This window comes from Larus michahellis, chromosome 15, assembly GCF_964199755.1.
Source record: "Larus michahellis chromosome 15, bLarMic1.1, whole genome shotgun sequence".
Lineage (NCBI taxonomy): Eukaryota > Metazoa > Chordata > Aves > Charadriiformes > Laridae > Larus > Larus michahellis.
The window spans coordinates 3437583-3457015 of record NC_133910.1 but is presented as its reverse complement, the minus strand read 5'-3'; the positions used below and the strand labels follow the sequence as shown (position 1 = coordinate 3457015).

General features: G+C 50.9%; 1 protein-coding gene across 1 annotated transcript; it reads left to right on the top strand.

Moving 5' to 3' along the window:
- The first annotated feature begins 2250 nt into the window (after nucleotides 1-2250).
- LOC141751584 (ectonucleoside triphosphate diphosphohydrolase 2-like) lies at nucleotides 2251-15944 on the top strand. The gene is made up of 9 exons (XM_074608656.1): nucleotides 2251-2415; nucleotides 5077-5194; nucleotides 6862-7012; nucleotides 7753-7912; nucleotides 9516-9743; nucleotides 10827-11099; nucleotides 11935-12030; nucleotides 12989-13123; nucleotides 14160-15944. The coding sequence occupies exons 1-9, from the start codon at nucleotides 2302-2304 to the stop codon at nucleotides 14388-14390; spliced, it is 1506 nt and encodes a 501-aa protein (XP_074464757.1). The 5' UTR covers nucleotides 2251-2301; the 3' UTR covers nucleotides 14391-15944.
- Nucleotides 15945-19433: the final 3489 nt, after the last annotated feature.

The window sequence follows — 19433 nt, the reverse complement described above, 5'->3', positions numbered from 1 at the left end:
CCTCGGCACTTGGCTGATCCCTGGCAGACAGCAATGAAAATGAGAAACGCAACCAAAAACAGTCTCACAAAGGAGAAGTGGCCTTTCCCCCTTCGCGGTTTGACCTTGGCAGGCCCATACTTCCAGGATAGCTGCTACAGAGTGGGGGGAAAAAAGCACCCTAATTTGTCCTTCATGAGATCTGCAGCCGGGCGCCAGGATTGTACAGAGCTGCATCAGTCCAAGCCACCGCAGAAACCCCTTTGGCGTCTGCCCACCAGTTAGTTTAACTATCGAGGCAAAACCTATGTGTTTTAGAGCCCCCCTAAGCGACTTGGGTCTGTCGACAGAACCCCGACACCCAGACAACAGAATGGACGTGCTCCGCTGTTCCCAGCCATGGGTCCTTCATCCCTCTCTCCGTGTCCCAGCTGCAGAAGCAGCCCCCGCACGGCTCAAGGTGGATGCTGCTCTGCTGATGGAACACAGCACGACTGGCGTTACCATGGCAGGATCTGGCAGCTCCACCATGGCTGTTGGATATCCTTAGGTGCTGATGATATATCGCGATATCGGTATAAACTACTGTGACCTGCCCACGGGCACGAGCCACCAGCCAACTGCCACAGTGTGAGCAGCCGCTCCACCCATCCCACGCGCAGCATTTCTTTGAGACAGGAGGATGCCTGGGGCTCCTGTGTTGTTTGCAGCACTGCAGCAAGCTGAATGCTGCACAAATCCTTCCCAGCAAAGCACCTGAAAGCCTGCCTGTCCCCCCAGGCAGACGCGAGAGCAGGGGCAAGGAGGATTGTCAGCACTCTGGCAATTTAATCCCTGTCTCTTTTGCAAAGCAGAGCACTGTCAGCCCAAGTGTAAGAAAAACAAAGAATCACAGAATGGTTTGGGTTGGAAGGGACCTTTAAAGATCACCCAATCCAAGCCTCCTGCCCTGGGCAGGGACACCTCCCACTAGACCAGGCTGCTCAAAGCCCTGCCCAACCCGGCCTTGAACACTTCCCACGATGGGGCATCCACAACTTCGTTGGGCAATCTGTTCCACGGTCTCACCACCCTCATCTAAGACATTTCTTCCTTATGTCCAACCTAAATCTACCCTCTTTCAGTTTAAAACCGCTGCCCCTCATCCTGTCACTACAGGACATCTGCAGATGCATTCTAGTTGCTGACCAGCAAAATCTGAACTGGAGTCTAAACTCTGCGGGAAGATGAGGGAATCCTGGCGCTTTGCTTAAAACAACTCTAAGACCAATAGATGTGTCTACAAATACCACTGCAAGACCAAGAAGGCATCATTCATGTCATTCCTTTAGCTCTGCGGAGGCCTGGCTGAAGTCCTCTGGTGGGGACAAGATAGCCTTGCCAATAGATGCTCCAGCTCGCACAAACCGAAATATTTCTTTAAAGAAGTTGCACTTTTATTCCTAGACTCTGTCACGGAGAAACAGATGGGGACAGCCTGAAAGAAGCATCTCTCCTGGGACTAACACATTTTTCTTCAGAAATTCTGGTTTCAGGGATGTCTTCGTGGCACCGGAAACGAGAAAGCGGGTGCGTGTTTTGTAAAGTCTGAGGGTCGGCTACCTTTCATGGGGAGGCTGTCGGGAAGGGGAATACAGGCACCTACACTGGCCTTCTGGGGGCAAAAGACCCGAGCAGCCCCTGCCATATCCCCTCCTCCACAGCAAAGACCAAACCAGCCAGAGTCTCCTGCGGGTGGAAACCCAAATGTGTAGACGTTCTCCTGTCCCAGGTGCCACCTGAGAGGGAACAAAGAGGCAGGAGCAGTCTGAAGGAACTGGGCAGAACGCTCACGCTCTGCCCCAACCCGATGGACACGTGCTTGAGGGAAACACCCCAGGTCCACCCTGGAGCACGCAGATATAAAGTAAACCCAGTGACAGGGAGTTTGGTATTTCCACGCGCAGCATACCAAACGGATGAGTTTTGCCTGCTTTCTGCTTATTACACAGCTGAGTTAACCCCACATTTCTGTTTACCTCAGCCCCGCTGCCTGGGGCAGTTTCGAGGTTGCACCGATGCCTTTGCAAAGCTAGCACTGGAACAGGCATGAAGCCGTCATTTTATTTACTGTGTGGAGGGATGGAAGGGAGAAGTGCCTGACGCATCGCAGCTTGGCCCACGCGCTCCTTGTGGTCCCTGTGGCTTGGGGCTGGGCTGAAGTCAGAGCCTGGCCCCGGCCCCGCCTTTCTCCTCTTTTTAAAGGTTATAAAAAGCAGCCACTGTCAGTTTGCTGCTCCGCTGTTTCCTCTTTTGATTCTTTGCGAAAGGAGAAAGCGCTTCATGTCTTGGCGTGAACTCCTTCCCCCCTGGCTGGTGATCGTAGCGGGACTGACGGGCATCGTGCTGCTTTGCGTCTCCACTAAAGATGTGCCCGTCGCTCCTCCCAGGACCAAGGTAAGGGTGTCCCCCCACCCAAGGGGTGGCCAGGCTGGGGGTCAAGCGGGGCAATAAGCAGAGGACCTTCTCCTCCTCTGCGGGGCTGCTTATTAAGGAGAAGCTTCCTGTTCCCTTTTGCAAGTGGGCATTTAAACTAAAACCTGTTGTGTTTTATTGCTTTTTACATTCGTTGTACTACTGAGTTAGTTACTAGCCCGAAACAACAAGCTTGAGGAGGGGACTAGAGCAAGGCTGCGAGGATGGGTTTGCATCCTGCAACATGCTGTAGATATTCGAGGCAAAAACAAGGCAACTCCTTTGGCTGGTCAGGGAATACAGGCTGGGTATCATCCAGCAGAGATGCTCACCACAGGCTGAGGAGATGCAGCCCATGTCAGGAGCTACCTCAGAGCGACAAGGGACCAGTGGTGTCCATGGAGGGAAAGAGCTAGGTCCCTCCTGAAAGTCAGATGGAATTTGGCCCTGAACTGCTGTTTCTGTCCCAAAAAAACCCAACCAAACAACCCAAAAAACAGTAAATTATCTTCCATGCCTTCTCCTCTTCTGTCCTGTCTTGATTTTAACCGAAGAGCCAACCTGCTCTCTGCAGCGGGGTCAGATCTGCCTGGTGAGGGGGGGATTAATGCCCATCCGCTCTGCCTCTCGTGCACCCGCTGCTGAGGTGAGATCAGTGGCACGTTATGGTATAATCAAACAGAAGTAGGTTAACCTGCATGTTTAGAGATACTACCCTTCCTCTACGCTCCTCTCAGAACCAAAATTGGATTAAAAAAACCCCTCATTACTCCATGCTCTGCCCTTCCTGGTGTTAAGCTGAGGCAGAAACGCAGTGATCCCTTCTTCTCCCTTGCGCTCCCAGCAGCAGCCTCTCATTTTGTGAAGCAGGAAAAAAAAAATAATCCATGTTTCTCCACCAATACCATTCATTTCTTCCTCTTCTGCGGCAGCCGACATGTCCCTGCGAGAAATACAAGCTGTCACTCCTGTGGGAGGGTGCCAGCAGGCTCAGGCAGGGACTTCCATCCTCCTTCCGCATTTCTGCTCCAGCTCCAGTCCCACCAGTTCCTGTCCCGGGCGCTGTGTCTGGTGCAGCTGGGAGCACCCAGGAGGGAAGCAGGCAGCCAGCTTCCCTCAGAGGCTGCAGCCAGGCTCTGTCTTGTGCTAAAACCCTCCTGACTGTTAATATCAACCTCTCAGGAGGTTTCTCCTCCCACTCAGTCACAGCTACAACTATTTCTGTGCAAGATACAGCTTAGGCCACGCACCACCACGTACCCCCCAGATCTCACTAATTTCTTTCCTGTCTGTGTAGGAGATGTCCCAGTTTGGGGTCACGTAATAGAACCATAGAATGGTTTGGGTCAGAAGGGACGTTAACACCCACCCAGTGCCACCCCCTGCCCTGGGCAGGGACACCTCCCACCAGCCCAGGTTGCTCCAAGCCCCGTCCAACCTGGCCTTGAACCCCTCCAGGGATGGGGCAGCCACAGCTTCTCTGGGCAACCTGGGCCAGGGGCTCACCACCCTCATGGCCAAGAATTTCTTCCTCAGATCTCATCTAAATTTCCCATCTTTCACATTTAGAACCATTACCCCTCATCCTATTGCTACATGCCCTTGCTAACAGCCCCTCCCCATCCTTCCTGTAGGCCCCCTTTAGGGACTGGAAGGGGCTCTAAGGTCTCCCCGGAGCCTCCAGGCTGAACCCCCCCAACACTCTCAGCCTGCCTTGATGTGAGAGGAGCTCCACAGGGGGGAAAGGAGGACACCATAGGCCAGCACCAGGGCTATTTTGAGCGTGGGGACATCCAAACCAGCCACAGAGCCGTGCTGCAGGTACCCGAGTGTGGTCTCTCATTTCCTAACCTCACATAGGAGGTGCAGCTCAGCAAGGCTCAGCTGCACCAAACAGACCAGATGCTGGGCTGCAAAGAGACTAAGAAAGCCCTCGGCCTCACTGCTAGGCAGTAGGAGAAGAACTGTCAGAGGACAAGGTGTTGGGAAATCTTATGGTTGCTGCTGCTGTTTCTGCCAAGACATAATCTCGGTCTCCTCAGGGCTGCTGTGTCGGACAGTGTATGTGCTGGCTGGTCCCAGCACACTCAGCTCCCACAGGGGCAAACCCAGCCCGTGTCGCACCACCTCTGCAGCTGGGCGTCAAGCGGACATGGGAGTCTCAGCTTCCTCAGAAGCCGGAGCAAGCCACAGCGCTCCGATTCCTGCACGAAATCCTTATCTCTTCAGCAAACCAATCCAGCAGCAGTTTGAGTCCCAGAGTCAATTGAGAGCCTGTATAGTGCCATCTCCCACCGCTTTAGGACCTGTTTTTCCTGAGCTCCAGGTGGCTCAGCTCTCAGCGGGAGCCCTCTGACTGGTTTCAGGAAGACCTACAGAGCATGCCACTGCAGCTCTGACGTATTTCTGGGTGTTTCTCCACTCCTACCGCTCCTCATGTATATTCAGAAATGCAGATGGTTCCCTGCAAATCCACACCATCTTCTGGCTTCACCCTTTCTTTGCCTGGAAAAAGCTAACTCAAATACTGCAGTGCAGGCCCGGGGGTTACCCAGAATACCTACACAATGCTGAGTAACCCTACAATAGCAAAGCAGCATGCCTTCAGTGGTGTTTACCTAGAGTGTTTTGGGATTTTTCCAGTATGGCATTGTTCTGGATGCTGGCCCATCCCGCACCATCCTGTTCGTCTACCAGTGGACCACCACCAAGGCAAACAAGACCGGGGTGATCAGGGAATGTAGTTCCTGTCCTGTGCAAGGTAAGGTGCCCAATTCATGCTCGGTGGTCTGTGGGACTGGCATGGGAGGGGTGGAAACCTAGAGATCTGTGCATGGACCATTGCTGCAATTTCCTCGGCTCCTGTATCATCTAGCTGTACACTGAAATAGCGCTGTGGAGCACAGGCTGCTTATTTTCAGCATGGTTCTTCTCAACACAGGCAGATTTAGCCGTACATGGCTGGATGTCAGAGCACTCAGCAGAAGCAGGTGACAGGTTTTTTGGCCTGCTGCAGGCAGGGAAGCACACAGAGGGGCTGGTCCTGATGTCCACATGGATGGGAGGCAGAGCCAAGGTTGCTGAGCTCCTCACTCAGGTGAGACAGCAAACAGCAACAGACACAAGTCTGGCTGCAGGGTGACTCCTGGTACCCTCTGCCTCCTCCTGACTACTCTAGCAGAAAGTGGGGTAGCTCCAGGGCAACAGAGGTGTGAAGACTCCAACCCTCTATGCAAGTTTTGACAGCACAAGCATGAGTTCAGTTTGGTCTTAGGTGTCACATTTTGGAGAATACTGGGGTCTTCCTCTCTAGTTTGAATCGGTTCAGCCCTGCCAAAGCCAGCTGAAAGGGTTTCATGCATTAATGCTTGGGGTTTTCCTTCCCTGTCTCTCAATCATGCTTTGAAGTTGAAGCCTGATTATAGCAGGATGCCGGGAAACCCTGAACTCTCGGTAGCAGTGTGCTGTGGGAGGGCAGCTGCACAAGCAGCAGGGAAGAAGGTTTGTGCCCTTGCAGACTGTAAGCAATACAAACCACATACAGAAGGTGCAGTAAGGGCTCCCTGAAACCTTATCATAGATGTCCCTTCACTGCAGCCACGTTCACTGCCTGGGTTAAAATCAGCAACTCCAGCTCGGTGCTTGAAGACTTACTTGAACCTGCTGCTGCAGGTGCCAGCAGCAGCAAGAGGTCCAGACAAGTCTCTCTCCTAGATGTGGGTAGTGGTCCCTGGTCTGCATGGCAGTGTGGTGACAGCCTTTGTGCGGCCGTAGGGAAGCCGCAGCTCAGCCCTACACAGGGCCCAGGAGAGCAAAGCACATGGTGAGGGAGTCGCGCAGCCAGGAAGGCAAGTGGGCCAGAGGATGGGGAAGTGCGGCTCCTTCTGGGTAGTAGTTCAAAACCAGCGTTTCAGACCTCACTGAATCTTGCCGGACAGATGAGTCAAGGCTTGCACACAGCTGCTCCCCACACAGCGCCAGCTTCCTCTGGAGCAGAGGTGCTTTGCTTGCAGGCGTGGGGCTCAGAAGCCACCTCCACCAACACAAGAGGAAGCGGAAAGCGCTGACACATCAGCTTCGGCTCTATCTGCATGGCAGTGTGTCTGCTGGCTTATCTTTTATAGTAGCTAAAGCCACGTTTCTTCCTCTGTGGGCTGAGACAGCATCAGCTGATACCGTGGTCATTTACAGGATGTCTCAGCAGCAGAGCTAGGGTTCTCTGTGTGCCATGTGGGATTTACATGCATGTGCTGTTTTGCTCCCTGTACCACATTTTAGCAGGATGGCTACCCGGAGGAACTCCTTCATTCTGCCTGGGACAGGTCCCGCCTTTAACCGTGCCCTAGGACAGCAACCTCTTGGGTAACAGCTCTCACACTTCTCCCATGTCTTTCCTTGGAAAATGTCATTCTTTCCCCTGGTCCTCAGGTCTGAGAATCTCCAACCACTCAGATTCTCCTCAGGAAGTAGGGAAGAGTTTGGAGCTATGCTTGAACCATGCCCAGGAGGAGATCCCGGCAGAGCTGCACAGCCAAACGCCCCTCTACTTGGGAGCAACCGCCAGCACGGGGCAGCTGAAGTGAGTGAATGTTGCAAACCCACACCCCGAGATCAGCACATGCCATGCGGATCATTCTGTAAATGCATCTCACCTTGTCTGCTCTGCAGTGTGTTTCATCCCTAAGCTGCTAGTCAGGTAAACCTTCTTCAGGTCCCCACGCGCTCGAGGGGAGTATGGCATGGCTGTGTCTCCATACTGTCCCCCCAGGCAGCCATGAGGAGGACAGTCTTGCTACTGCTACCAGTCCGTGTAAAGTCTCCTTTGCAATTAGTGCTTGGGGAAATATCTGTCAGTCTGGAAGCTGAGGTGTTTTCAGTTTAGGTGAAAACCCACATGGGTGTGCAGGGGTGCTTCTTGTCAGCAGGTTGGGAGCGATGGTGGGAAGATCCATCTTATCATACTCGCTTTTCCAGACCCTGTTCTTGGTCACCTCGTTACTGGGACCTTTATTTCTTTTTAGACACTGGGGAAAAGTAAAGACTGGAGGGGCCCAGGTCAGCTGGCAAGACCACAGGATCCCTCAGTGGCAGAACCAAATTCTTGAATGGTGGCACAACTGCTCAAGTTGGCCCTCTGCTGTTCTTGACCCCAGTGTCATGCGAGGGGAGAGGGAAGTAGCAGCAGGAGTGGGATTGTCATTGTGCTACTACCTGAAGTGGGGAGCACAGCAGCAAGCCCTGCAGCTGTGCCCCCACTGCAGGCTGCTCCTGGCAGGCTCCTGTAACAACAGATGTGCCTTCTTTTTCTTTTCTGTTTAGCCTCACAAATCTCACCCGCGCTGACGGTCTCCTTGCAGCCCTGACTGTGGCCCTGAAGTCATCCCCCTTTGACTTTCAGGGAGCACAAATCCTGTCCAGTCCAGATGAGGAAGCATTCAATTGGGTTGCTGTTAACTATGTCCTGGAGAACTTCTTCAAGGTAAAGGACAATCCTGCCTGGGGAGTACAGAACTGAGCTAAGCACAACTCCCTTTAGCAAACAGCCACAGAGACCTGTGGAAGGATCGTTGAAGCCCTGTACTTCAAACTGTGCTTAAGCACAGCTTCTGCTGTCTTTTAGAGAAGGCAAGTTCTATCCAACACCAGCTCCGGGGGACGTAACGTAAGATGGTCAAAACTAGGCTGAAGGACCAAACCTCTAATATAGCATTTCATGGACATGTCCATGCAGTTGCCCTGACAGATGTGAGGCTTTCTGGGCAGCACATCTGGGATGCTCACATGGATAACCTTACACAGCCTGGCCCTGGGGTGTCAACAAGAATTCCGCAGCCCTGAGTCCCTGCAGCTCTGGCTCAGCACCACTTCACCAAAAGGGTTATCAAGCATTGGAACAGGCTGCCCAGAGAAGTTGTCGAATCGCCATCCCTGGAGGTATTTAAAAGCCAGGCAGACATGGTGCTGAGGGACACGGTTCAGTGTTGGTTTTGGCAGTGTTGATGGTTGCATTCAATGGTCTCAAAGGTTCCTTCCAACCTAGACAATTCTATGATTCTATTCTATAACCTTCCATAGCCTGGCCCTGGGGTGTCAACAAGAACTCCAGTGCCCCGAGTCCCTACAGCTTTAGCTCAGCACCACTGTCAAACAGGCATTGTCTGTACATGCTACGTCTGTGCCATGCTGTGGGATTGCCACTGCAGTCCATCTGTCCCATGGGACACCCTGTGGATGGTGGACAGAGCAGCAGAGTCTTTTGCTGCCAAAACAAAAGCCCATCAAGTTTCCTCTCATTGAGACACTAGCAAGAGTAGAGCTGGGCGTCCCCAGCATAGAGACCTGGTCTGTATTCAGAAGGCACTTGCTAAACAAAAAGAATACATTTAAGTTTCCTTGCTCTACCCATGGCTTCTCAAGCCAAAGGGTCTCAAGAAGAACTCAAGGGCCAAGAGAAAGGTGGGTTTGATTGAGCTATTCCACATTAGTGAAGTGAAAGGCAGTTCTGATAACCAGCAGCAAGCACGCACTGGTTAGGGAATTGCCAGCCCTGCTGGCAGCAACACAGCTTTCCCCAGCTGGGGACAGAGAGCTTACACCCACCTAAACTACTAACTTCAGCATTGCCAAAATCAGTTCTGCAAGACTGCAGGAGATGAAACCACAGGGTTCTTCTGACAGGAGGATCACTTTAGCATCAAGGCAGCACTTGAAGCCCATATCTGCCCACCTGGAAGCCTCCCTCCCATTTCCCCACCACCACCCTCTCTCCCCTGTTCCTACCTGCTGAGACCAGTAGCTTGAACAGCCACCCAGAGTGGTGGGCCCTGTTTGCTCTTGCTGGCTGTGGGGAGCTCTCTGTGCAGATGTACTTGTACAACGGCTCCTCTGTTCCCTCCAAAGCCACCAGTTCAGCATCCTTATGTCCTGCGTGGGGGGAAAAAAAAAAAAAAAAAAAAGAAAAACAGTTGGGCTGTACTGCACCAGAAAGCTGCTTTCTCTCTCTGTGCAATAATGCTTGCATCTGACCACGACCCAGATGTGGAAGTCTTAAGAACTGATCTCTCTGGTTCTTTTTGTGTCAGTACGACTGGCGAGGACAGTTGGTCCCCTCCGGGAAGGGGACGGCAGGAGTCCTGTCCGTGGGAAGAACTTCAGCACAGCTCACATTCAAGGTGGAAGAAGGAAACCAGGCACCGAAAGGAGGAGTGAGGCTGCAGCTGTATGGGAAGACGCACAACGTGTACACTCACCACTGCCCCTGCCACGGCACGGACCAGCTCCGCAGCAGCCTGCTCTCTGTGCTCATTCAAGTGAGTATCTGCCATAGGGGCATTTGCAAGGCTCCTGGATACAACATCACTAAATGACAGTTGCACACAGGCTAGCTGCTAATGGGCAGAACGTCACTGTCTTTAATAGAGGGCATCTGCATCTATCTAAAAAATGCCAGTGCATTTGCAAAACATACTCTCTATGCCCAAACCAATGCCCTCCAAGCAGACACACAGGCACCGATGCAAGAATATCCTACTTGCAGGCTCCATCTGGCTCCTTACTTAATACACACGAGCACAGAACTGCTCTCCAGAGGTGCTAAGATCACCTTCAGCGTGGAGAGAAGCAGAGACTTCCCTTGGCTCCTCTGAACTGCTCCTCCGTCCTAGAAGAGGAGCCTAAACAGCAGCACCCAGGAACCAACTGGGATCTTCCATTTGGGGTATTTGTGTCCTTTGCTGAGAAGCAATCTTTAAAAGAGCAATATTTCACTTTGAAAATGCGCAGGTGTTTTGGTTCTTACAAACTTTAATTTGAGGGAGAGGCGGCAGGATCTGATGCAAACTCAGGAATCATTTTAGCCTCCACCAAAACTGAATTGCTCAGAAATAAACTACTTGCTGCCCATCCACTTGCCTCCCTATAAACCCCACCTCCCCTTACCTGAGACCCGAATGTCCCACATGGAGACCCACTTCATCACAGTTATATTGGGGAATTCCAAGAGATGAGAAACACTGCTTCTTCCAGGGTTGAGACATTTGGAAGGCAGACCAGAACAGCCTCTTTCTTGCAACCAGAAAGAGTACAGGATTCATTGAAATTTTATTTCTGGGCTAAGGGAGAGCAGGTAGGGCTGGGACGACTCAGCCTCCCACAGCAGGTCCCAGCATCGCAGCTTGCCCTGAATTCCGCTGGAGCTGGGAACCTGCTGCATCAGTCTTGCAGTTGACCGGCTGGGATAAGGTTTGGCAAACCTTTTGCAGACCGTAAGCTTAATTACAACGTGGTGGTGCCTGAGGAAAACTGTTCTTCACTGTGTTACATTTTGTCTTCCTTTGTGAACCTCTAGGATGCCAATGTCCTCTCTTGTTGCCTGTTTTATTCTGCCTCTCTAGGATCAGAGAAGTGCTAAAACTGTGACTAATCCCTGCTGGCCCCTCACCTACTCCCGGGAAGTGCAGTGGCAATCGGTGCATGCTGGGCCTTGTGCTGTCAGCAATGACACGTGGGACATCCCTGGCCCTAAGGAGGTCTTCAACATCACCGGCTCCGGCAATCCCACCGCCTGTATGAGACTCATGCAAAACCTGCTCAACTCTTCCTCTTCCTGCAGCTTCCTCGAGCATTCCCCCAGCAGTGTTTTCAAGCCCCTCCGGACCAGGTTTCTGGTGGGTTCTTATTTACATTTAGGTAGGCAATTGGTATGGAGAATGCATGAAATAGGACCAGTTTGGTCATACAGTGGGAACAGCCATGCTGTGCCCTCTGCTAGCCAAGAGGGCCAGTGCTCTGGCTAACGCTGCACACATGTGCCCTGCTCTCTCCCTCTCATCAACACAAAGCTGTTCAAACATGGACCACAGCTTCCCACTAATGACTGCGGTAGGGCTTTCTTCATCCACATCTCAGCAATGTTTGCCTGCAAGACAAACTTCGGGGCTCCACAAAGCCATAACGGAGTTTGTGTGAGCCAGCCAGGATAGGGCAATCAGGAGCTGTCTTTTGAGCAGGTCTTCCCCAAAATAAGTCTGTGGTGAAGCTGAAGATCCTCTGCCACTCCCTTGGCAAACATCTGGACATGCCCCACCGCAAGCATGCTTATATCTGAGACCCTGAATCTAGTGTCCAAAGTTATCGGGTTGTTAAGCCAGGACCAGCTCAAAATCCTAGGAAAAACTGAGTGCATTTCAGAGGGAGGAATTACAGAAATCTCCCCAGCTCCCTGCTCCTGAGAGCCTCCCATGGACATGGTCCCAAGGAGCATAAGGTCCTGCCTGCAGGGCCAGGAAGGCAGCTGCACGGAAGCTAGAAACAGTCCAGTTTCCATCTCCAGACAGTAACAGATCCTGCTTGTCTTCCTTGCACCCATGGCACCACCACAAGCACACAGACAGGGCACCCTGGCAACGCACCCCAGAGCTGCTGCCACTTACTTTCCTATAGATGCAATGCAAGGACATAGAGCAGAGTCCAGCCTGATGATTGTTTCTGCTCCTCTTGTAGGTGATTTCTGAGGCCATGGACTTCATGAGAGAAACCGTACCCTCTCCTGACTTGGGCCAGGCAGTCAAAAGGCTTTGTGGAATGTCCGTCAAAGAGGTAACTGTGGAATAACTTAGTGCACAAGGAGAGTGAGAAGCAAGGAATGGTCTGTTGTAAAAGCCCATGTGGTTCCGACTGACAGAACCATAAGTTACTGTCTCCCTCAGGGGAAAACTTGGATTTGCCTGGTTTGGGTTTTTTTTTTTTTTTTTAAACATTGAGGAAACAGGCTTCACTTATTTTCCTTCCTCTCAAATACCAGCTGCTGCTGGTAACACCTGGACTTAATTAAATGAAAAGCCACCAGTACTGTTTACTGCATATTAAGGAGTAAACAGGAAGGCTGCCTATTCACTCCTGTACATCACCTCAGTCATCCTGTTATCCTCCTCTCCTTCAGTACAAGGAACACATCTGCTCAGACTCCAGGGGCTTTCCCATTTCACCAGGGCCCACGGAGATCAAGATGGGGGAATTTGTAAGTTCTTCCCCTCAGTCGGTAGCTTATGAGGTCACCCCCATTTACAACTACACTGAACAAGCATCCACAGTAACATTCAAATAGGACAATTTCTACAGGGTTTGCTAATGGGGTAGCAAAGCCCACAAGCTGTTCCCTAAAGCCTTCTCTTCTGCATAGAAGAGAAAGATCTTGTTGGTGCTCCTGTTGAGAGAAAGGATGCAGCATTAGCTCAACCTCATTAGAGAGCAGAGAATCAAACCAAGCAGTTGACCTGCGAGACAACTGTAGGAGACCTGGCTGCCAGCCCTGCTGCGCTTGGGACTGCCTGGTCTCTGATGAGATGGGGACAAAGGCACTAAGAGATGACACTGGTTCCCAGACCACAGCCCAGGGTGTGCAGGAAACACGGTTTCAGCCTGCACAGGACACAACCCCCTCCTCCAGTCCCATAGCAGGAAAGGAAAGGTTACAGCAGGCCTGAAATTCAGCTACTGAATATTTACTTCTTTTATTCCCCTCCGCCGCCCCATCTTCTTTTGGAAACAACACCAGCTGGTCAAGGAGTCCCAAACAAGCCTGCATACACTTGCTGACTACTGCGTTGTGTCTGCCTTCATCTTTCATCTCAGTACAAAGGGATACAGCTTTGACTTTGACGGCTCTGTTTGGACTGCATTCCAGAAGAAGGTCAGTGGTATTTCCAATTAGGAGGGAGCGCTGGTTTCAGTACAGCCAACCTGTCTCCAGCCCTACGAGCCCTAAGCAGCTAGGTTTCTCCTGCAACATTTTTTTGCAAAATAAATTCACAATTATGATAAGCAAAAAAACCCAGTGTCAGAGAGCTAGAAAGCTCGTCCTCGCTGAAAAACAGACGGGACAAAACCTTATGTGAAGCCATACCATCTTTAAGAGTCTGTGCCCAATGGGGAAGGAAGTATGGCTTGGTCACCACTTAACGCTAAGGACAAACCACTGATAATATTTCCTGAGCCAAAAGATGCTGCCCTGCCTCTTTGCAATCACCTTTGTACTAGTGAGGGTTTATAACTGGATTACAAGGCCTGGGATTACTTCAGGATCTGGAGGCCCCAAGGAAAGGAGGATTTGATTCAAGTCCTCCCCTTCAGAAAAGGCAAGAAAGCCTATTCCCAGACCTCTCCTCTACTCACCAGCAAGGCAATGTCCCACTGAGCAGGGCCTCATCAGCGACAGCGGTTCAGTCAGCCACACGGTGATGATCAGACCAAGGCAAGATAACAAGGTTGGTCCAGGGTCCACGCAGGGAGCCCACTCCGGAAAGCCAGAGACAAGCTACCTGCAACATAGGTCTGAGGCTCCTAGGCTCACAGGGCCAGAGACAGAACTCCCCACAACGTAGACTTGAGGTCCATCTGGGAAAACCAGGCAGTCAGCAGGAGAAGGAACAGCACCCACCTCCAGCACAGCTCAGGAAAGAGGGAACTGCCCAAGCCTGAGCTTAAATGGAGCTCCCAGGCCCATGGGCAGAGGGGGTGGGTGGAAGTGCCAGGTGAGGCTGGTCAGGGCAATTAAGGCCTATTAGCGCACTCAGGGCACTGAGAGTGGGAGAGCTCTTAATTTCAAGCCTAATCCTTGTATCAGTCTCATATAAAATATACGAGGCCTTGGGCCTGTGCACAGAAACACAGCTGGGGTCCAGGCTGTCTCCTTCTCTTCTGACCTCTCCTCCTTTTTATTTCAATAGATGGGTGGCACGTCCTCTGGCTGGACTCTCGGGTACCTGCTGAGCCTCACCAACTCCATCCCCCAGGACAGCCCAAGCTTCCTCAAGGGGATTGAACCAGGGGTCTGGTCTTTGCTCCTCATCCTCTTTGTCACGCTGCTCACTGGCTCTTTCATGCGCATCTCCTACCGAGTGATGGTCAAGGAAAACAGCTTGAGTAACAGGAACAGCAGTGTTTTTGATGACAACTGACCATTATTTTGGGACTTGATACTCTTGCCAGAGGGCAGTTAAGAGGGTACATACAGAAATCACGCAGGTGTAAGTCACTGGAGGACACCAGCGATTCTCTTGCAGGACTCCCAGAGCCTCCCTGCCTTATTTCAGCTTGCTAACACTTGCACTACTGTACTTTGAGACAACAGAGCCTGCTCGGCAGGAAGCCTGTGCTTCCCGGTGGATGGCAAGCAAATGTTCAAATGTCCAAATGAGAACAGCCTGCGCAGATCTTGCCTGGGCTGCAGCTGAGATTACTCACGTCAACCTAATGAAATGATGCCTCTGAGCAGGCAGGCCCTGAGCTATTGTAAAGTTAATATTGAATAATCCTGTCTAATCAGGAGAGCTGGTGTCTGAAAACGGTGCTCTGTCCTCTTCTGTGCCCACAAGAGATGTTATCTGCAGTATCGCCACTAGTGAAGACTGGAACAGAATTACAATATAATCAGAATGTAACAGCCAGCTTCCTTCCATGTTCTCAGGAAGAAAGCAGGTATTTTCTGCCTGCTACCACTGATCTGCCTGTTCTTCCGCCTCAGTGACAGTATCCACGTGTCCCTTGCAGTGAATGCTCCTGCTGAGCGAGAATCCTTCAAAAGCAATGGGCTTTGGTCTTGGTCTCTACCAAATGTGCAGAGCATCAAACGAGAAACAGAGGGCAGAGAAGTGCAGCTGAGTTCCTGTCTCAGCTGAGTCATGGGAATGCAGGGTTAAAATTGCCAATTTAAACTCTTTAACCAGGACTTGAATTAACACATTTCGTTTCACATTTACTAAAACCGGGTGCATGCTGAGCTGAAGTTCCCCAGTTCATTCATTTGCACTGAACTGCTTGTCTCGCTGACTCTGAAAGTGAAGTATCTCATCTAATATTGTCCTTTAGACAAGAGCAGACCCAGGAACAGGAGCTTTCCTAATTGTCAGTCCAATGACTTTCGTATTAGACTCTGACCAGACTTACTTTCTAATCCAATGCTCAGGCTTCCTCTGGGACGTGGCAATCATTCCAGCTCCTCTGCTCTGCTCTGCTTATCTAAAGGATGAGGTGCTGTATAAATCCCCCGTGTTATTGTGAAGAAAAGGGATGGATTCAGACTAACACTGTCCTTTGACTGAAGCATTTAGAGTTCACTTCTTGGATTGCTTCAGAGACTTAAATGCACAGGCTGTTAAAAGCCCAAGGGATAAGTGTCTCCTACTCATTTCAGACCACTTTAAACATAAATTTAAATGCTCACAGATGCAGTGATGTGCCTTGCAGGATTTTTAAAGCTACCATGGCACACAAATCCTTTCAAATCTGATTATTAATTACTTGTGCTCCCAACTAATATGTAGAACACTCTCCTATCCCCTATAATATTGGGGTATTCATAAATTTTCTGGACAATTAATGAAGGTTTGGAACCTGTCAGTCAAGTTTGGAGGGGTGTGGAAACAGATTTAAACAAGCTCCATATTAATTTCTTTGAGTTGCACGTTAGATATTTTTAATTATATCATGTTATTAAAGATGTTTTAATAGACTGTCTGTGTTATTCTTGGCAAGAGAACAAAGCGGGGGTTCTATTGTGAATACAGAGAGGAGGATGGGGGATGCTGATTTGGCCTCTGTTTACTCAAGAGCTGTTATGCTGTGTACTTTCGGGGTACACAATGAGAACCCCCGAAGGCACTTTCTTCCCAGTGGCAGGCAGGCAGAAAATTACTTCAGATAACCTGGCTGCTGGTATTTAGTTGATGAGAGACATGTCTACATCTTTGATGTGTTCTTTGCTCAAACCATCTGAAGAAGGTAGGAGGGATTCAGGCAACCCTGCATAGAAAAAAAAAAAAAAAAAAAAAAAAAAGAGGTTATCAGCGAGTCAGCGATATCAGGGAAATTCCCGAGACTTCATTCCTCCCACAGCTGGAAATGCAATCATTAACCAGAGCTCTGGCTCTGTGACCTGTCAGCACACAGGAGAACTGGGGGATTCCTGGCTGAGATTTGCGACCTGCCCAAGAAGAATCCTACCACTCTCATAAATGGAAATAAGCCAGAGAGATGCCAGGAACTCCAGGAGTCCAGGTGTTCTGGCCTGCTCAGTCATTATGTCTTCTTGATTTTGAATACTAGATCACAGGCTCCAAAAGGACAGTGTCTGGAACTTCCCCAAGCTCTTGTTTAGAAGGTTTGGGACTTCCATGCAGATAATAAGTGAGCAATTAGGCAAGAGGCTCAGCATGTCCTCCTGACACTTTACTTTTGCCACTGAGCTGTATTGTGTGATGGCACGCACAGATGGCTTAACTTGCCCCATTAAATCCATGACACTTGAGCCACCATCAGACACTGAGCCACCGCTCTGCGATGCAAAGATAACCCACAACCGCTTGATCTAGAGCAGATCCTAAACTCCTGAGGTAAAAGCTGCTGTTCTCATCAAAGATACAGCGTGATATTTTGATGGCTGAAGTTCTTCCTCCAGTGGTCCACACGCTGCAGGTGGCAGCTCCACTCCCTCCATTCCCATCCCTCTCCTTCCAAATACTGCTACTAGTGCTTTCCTGCAGGCAGGTCGCGGGGGCAGGCAGGGGCAGGCATACGTGTTCTCACGTAACAGCTGTGCTGCCCACCCCAAGCCGCAGCCCCCAGCAGCTCGGGTTAGCAGGTGAACTGGGCTTGGAATGGGTAGTAATGATGGGGCGTATCATCAAAAATCCCCAAAGAGGGACTTTTTGCAAAGGCACATAGTGATAGGACGAGGGGTAATGGCTTCAAGCTGGAAGAGGAGGGATTTAGATTAGGTCTCAGGAAGAAACTCGGCACTCTGAGGGTGGTGAGCCCCTGGCCCAGGTTGCCCAGAGAAGCTGTGGCTGCCCCATCCCTGGAGGGGTTCAAGGCCAGGTTGGACGGGGCTTGGAGCAACCTGGGCTGGTGGGAGGTGTCCCTGCCCAGGGCAGGGGGTGGCACTGGGTGGGCTTTAAGGTCCCTTCCAACCCGAACCATTCTATGGTTGTCTTTCTGTCTGGCAGAAAAACACTTATAGACGTATTCACTAGGCAATGAGCCAGATTGGTATTTTAAAAGCCCTGAAGTGTGTTTTTAGTCACAAAAAAAGGCAAAAAATAACAAAATTTGGAACCTATGAGAAGAACGGAAGTTAACAGAAGTAACATATTCCTTTCTCCCAGCTCTCTAAGGAAGCGGCTCCTTCATGTCAGACTATGTATGTTTGCAGAATTAATCCCCCGATTACCTGGACAGCAGAAATCTACTTAAAAGGAGATTCTAGATTAACTCACTCACTCCGAAACTAAGATTCTTGCAGCCCTTTGGTTACAACGCAATTGTGGAAATGATTAATACTGAGGGTTTTCTAACTGTCCATAAATTCCTTATGTTTATGCACAGCGCCCTCGCTTTTCACTCGGGCTGAACCATGGGAGAGCTCTTCTGACAGATAATGTCTGCTCACATGTAACTGCAGTTCTGCTGCTGTCAGCAAGTATCAATAAGAAGGAAATCAAAAGTATTAGATATAAAAATTGACACCAGAAAGCACTTTCTCTATTTTAGCTCCAGAAACACAATAGCTTAGCTGACCTGCTGCTGGCTAGAGCTGCCTAAATTTCATTTCAGCATGTTTGCAGGAATATATTGGCTCCTGTCTTTCTTCCAGTTTATACCATTTCCAAAGCATCATGGATTCACAGAATCACAGACTGGTGGGTGTTGGAAGGGACCTCTGGAGATCACCCAGTCCCACCCCCGGCCAGAGCAGGGTCACCCAGAGCAGGTGGCACAGGAACGCGTCCAGGCGGGGTTGGAATGTCTCCAGAGACGGAGACTCCCCCACCTCTCTGGGCAGCCTGTGCCAGGGCTCTGCCACCCTCACAGCAAAGAAGTTCCTCCTCATGTTGAGGTGGAACTTCCCATGCTCAAGTTTGTGCCCGTTACCCCTTGTCCTGTCCCCGGGCACCACCGAAAAGAGCCTGGCCCCATCCTCCTGACACCCCCCCTTTCAGTATTTATCAGCGTTGATAAGATCCCCCCTCAGTCGTCTTTTTTCCAGACTGAAGAGACCCAAGTCCCTCAGCCTTTCTTCATCAGAGAGGTGTTCCATCCCCTCAGCACCTTGGTAGCCCTTTGCTGTCCCCTCTCCAGCAGTTCCCTGTCCTTCTTGACCCGGGGAGCCCAGAACTGGACCCAGTGCTTCAGCTGTGGCCTCCCCAGGGCAGAGCAGAGGGGGAGGATGACCTCCCTCCACCTGCTGGCTGCGCTCTTCTTGATGCCCCCCAGGATGCCATTGGCCTTCTTGGCCACAAGGGCCCATTGCTGGCTCATGGTCATCCCGTTGTCCCCCAGGACTCCCAGGTCTCTTTCCACAGAGCTGCTCTCCATCAGGTCAGCCCCAACCTGTCCTGGTGCAGGGGGTTATTCCTCCCCAGGTGCAGCACCCCGCACTTGCCCTTGTTGAATTCCATAAGATTCCTCTCTGCCCAACTCTCCAGCCTGGCCAGGTCTCTCTGTATGGCAGCATTCCCAACCAGTACATCCCATTCGAGTTCTACCAATGAATTACCACGAAAATTTAGATAAATAACGGTTTATTGCCTGTACTCCAGTTCTGCAGTAAGAAGTTCACCACCACAGGACTGGAGTTGTTTCTTCCTCCCCGTTCTCACGCATCCAGGCCTCCTGCGGTTGTAGGAGTCCTAACTGCCCTCTCAGTACCTGGCTGGACCCAAGGCAGGGCTGTAGATAAATGCTGCTCTTTGAGACACAGGTATTTCATAGGATGCTTATGGATTAATTAGTTCACTGGGATTTCATAGAACTGGACTCCCTACCAGGTGCTGTCACCTAGCCTGGCAATTTGTGAGAAGGTCATGCATGCTTCAAGGACTTTGCAAAACTCGTCATATGGCTGAGCTCCAGCTTCTCATTAGCAATGCAGTGATTGTAACTCCTCCCCTCCTTGAGATATCGCCCCGCCTGTGGAGACAGCCAGTTCAGCGATTAAGGGAAGG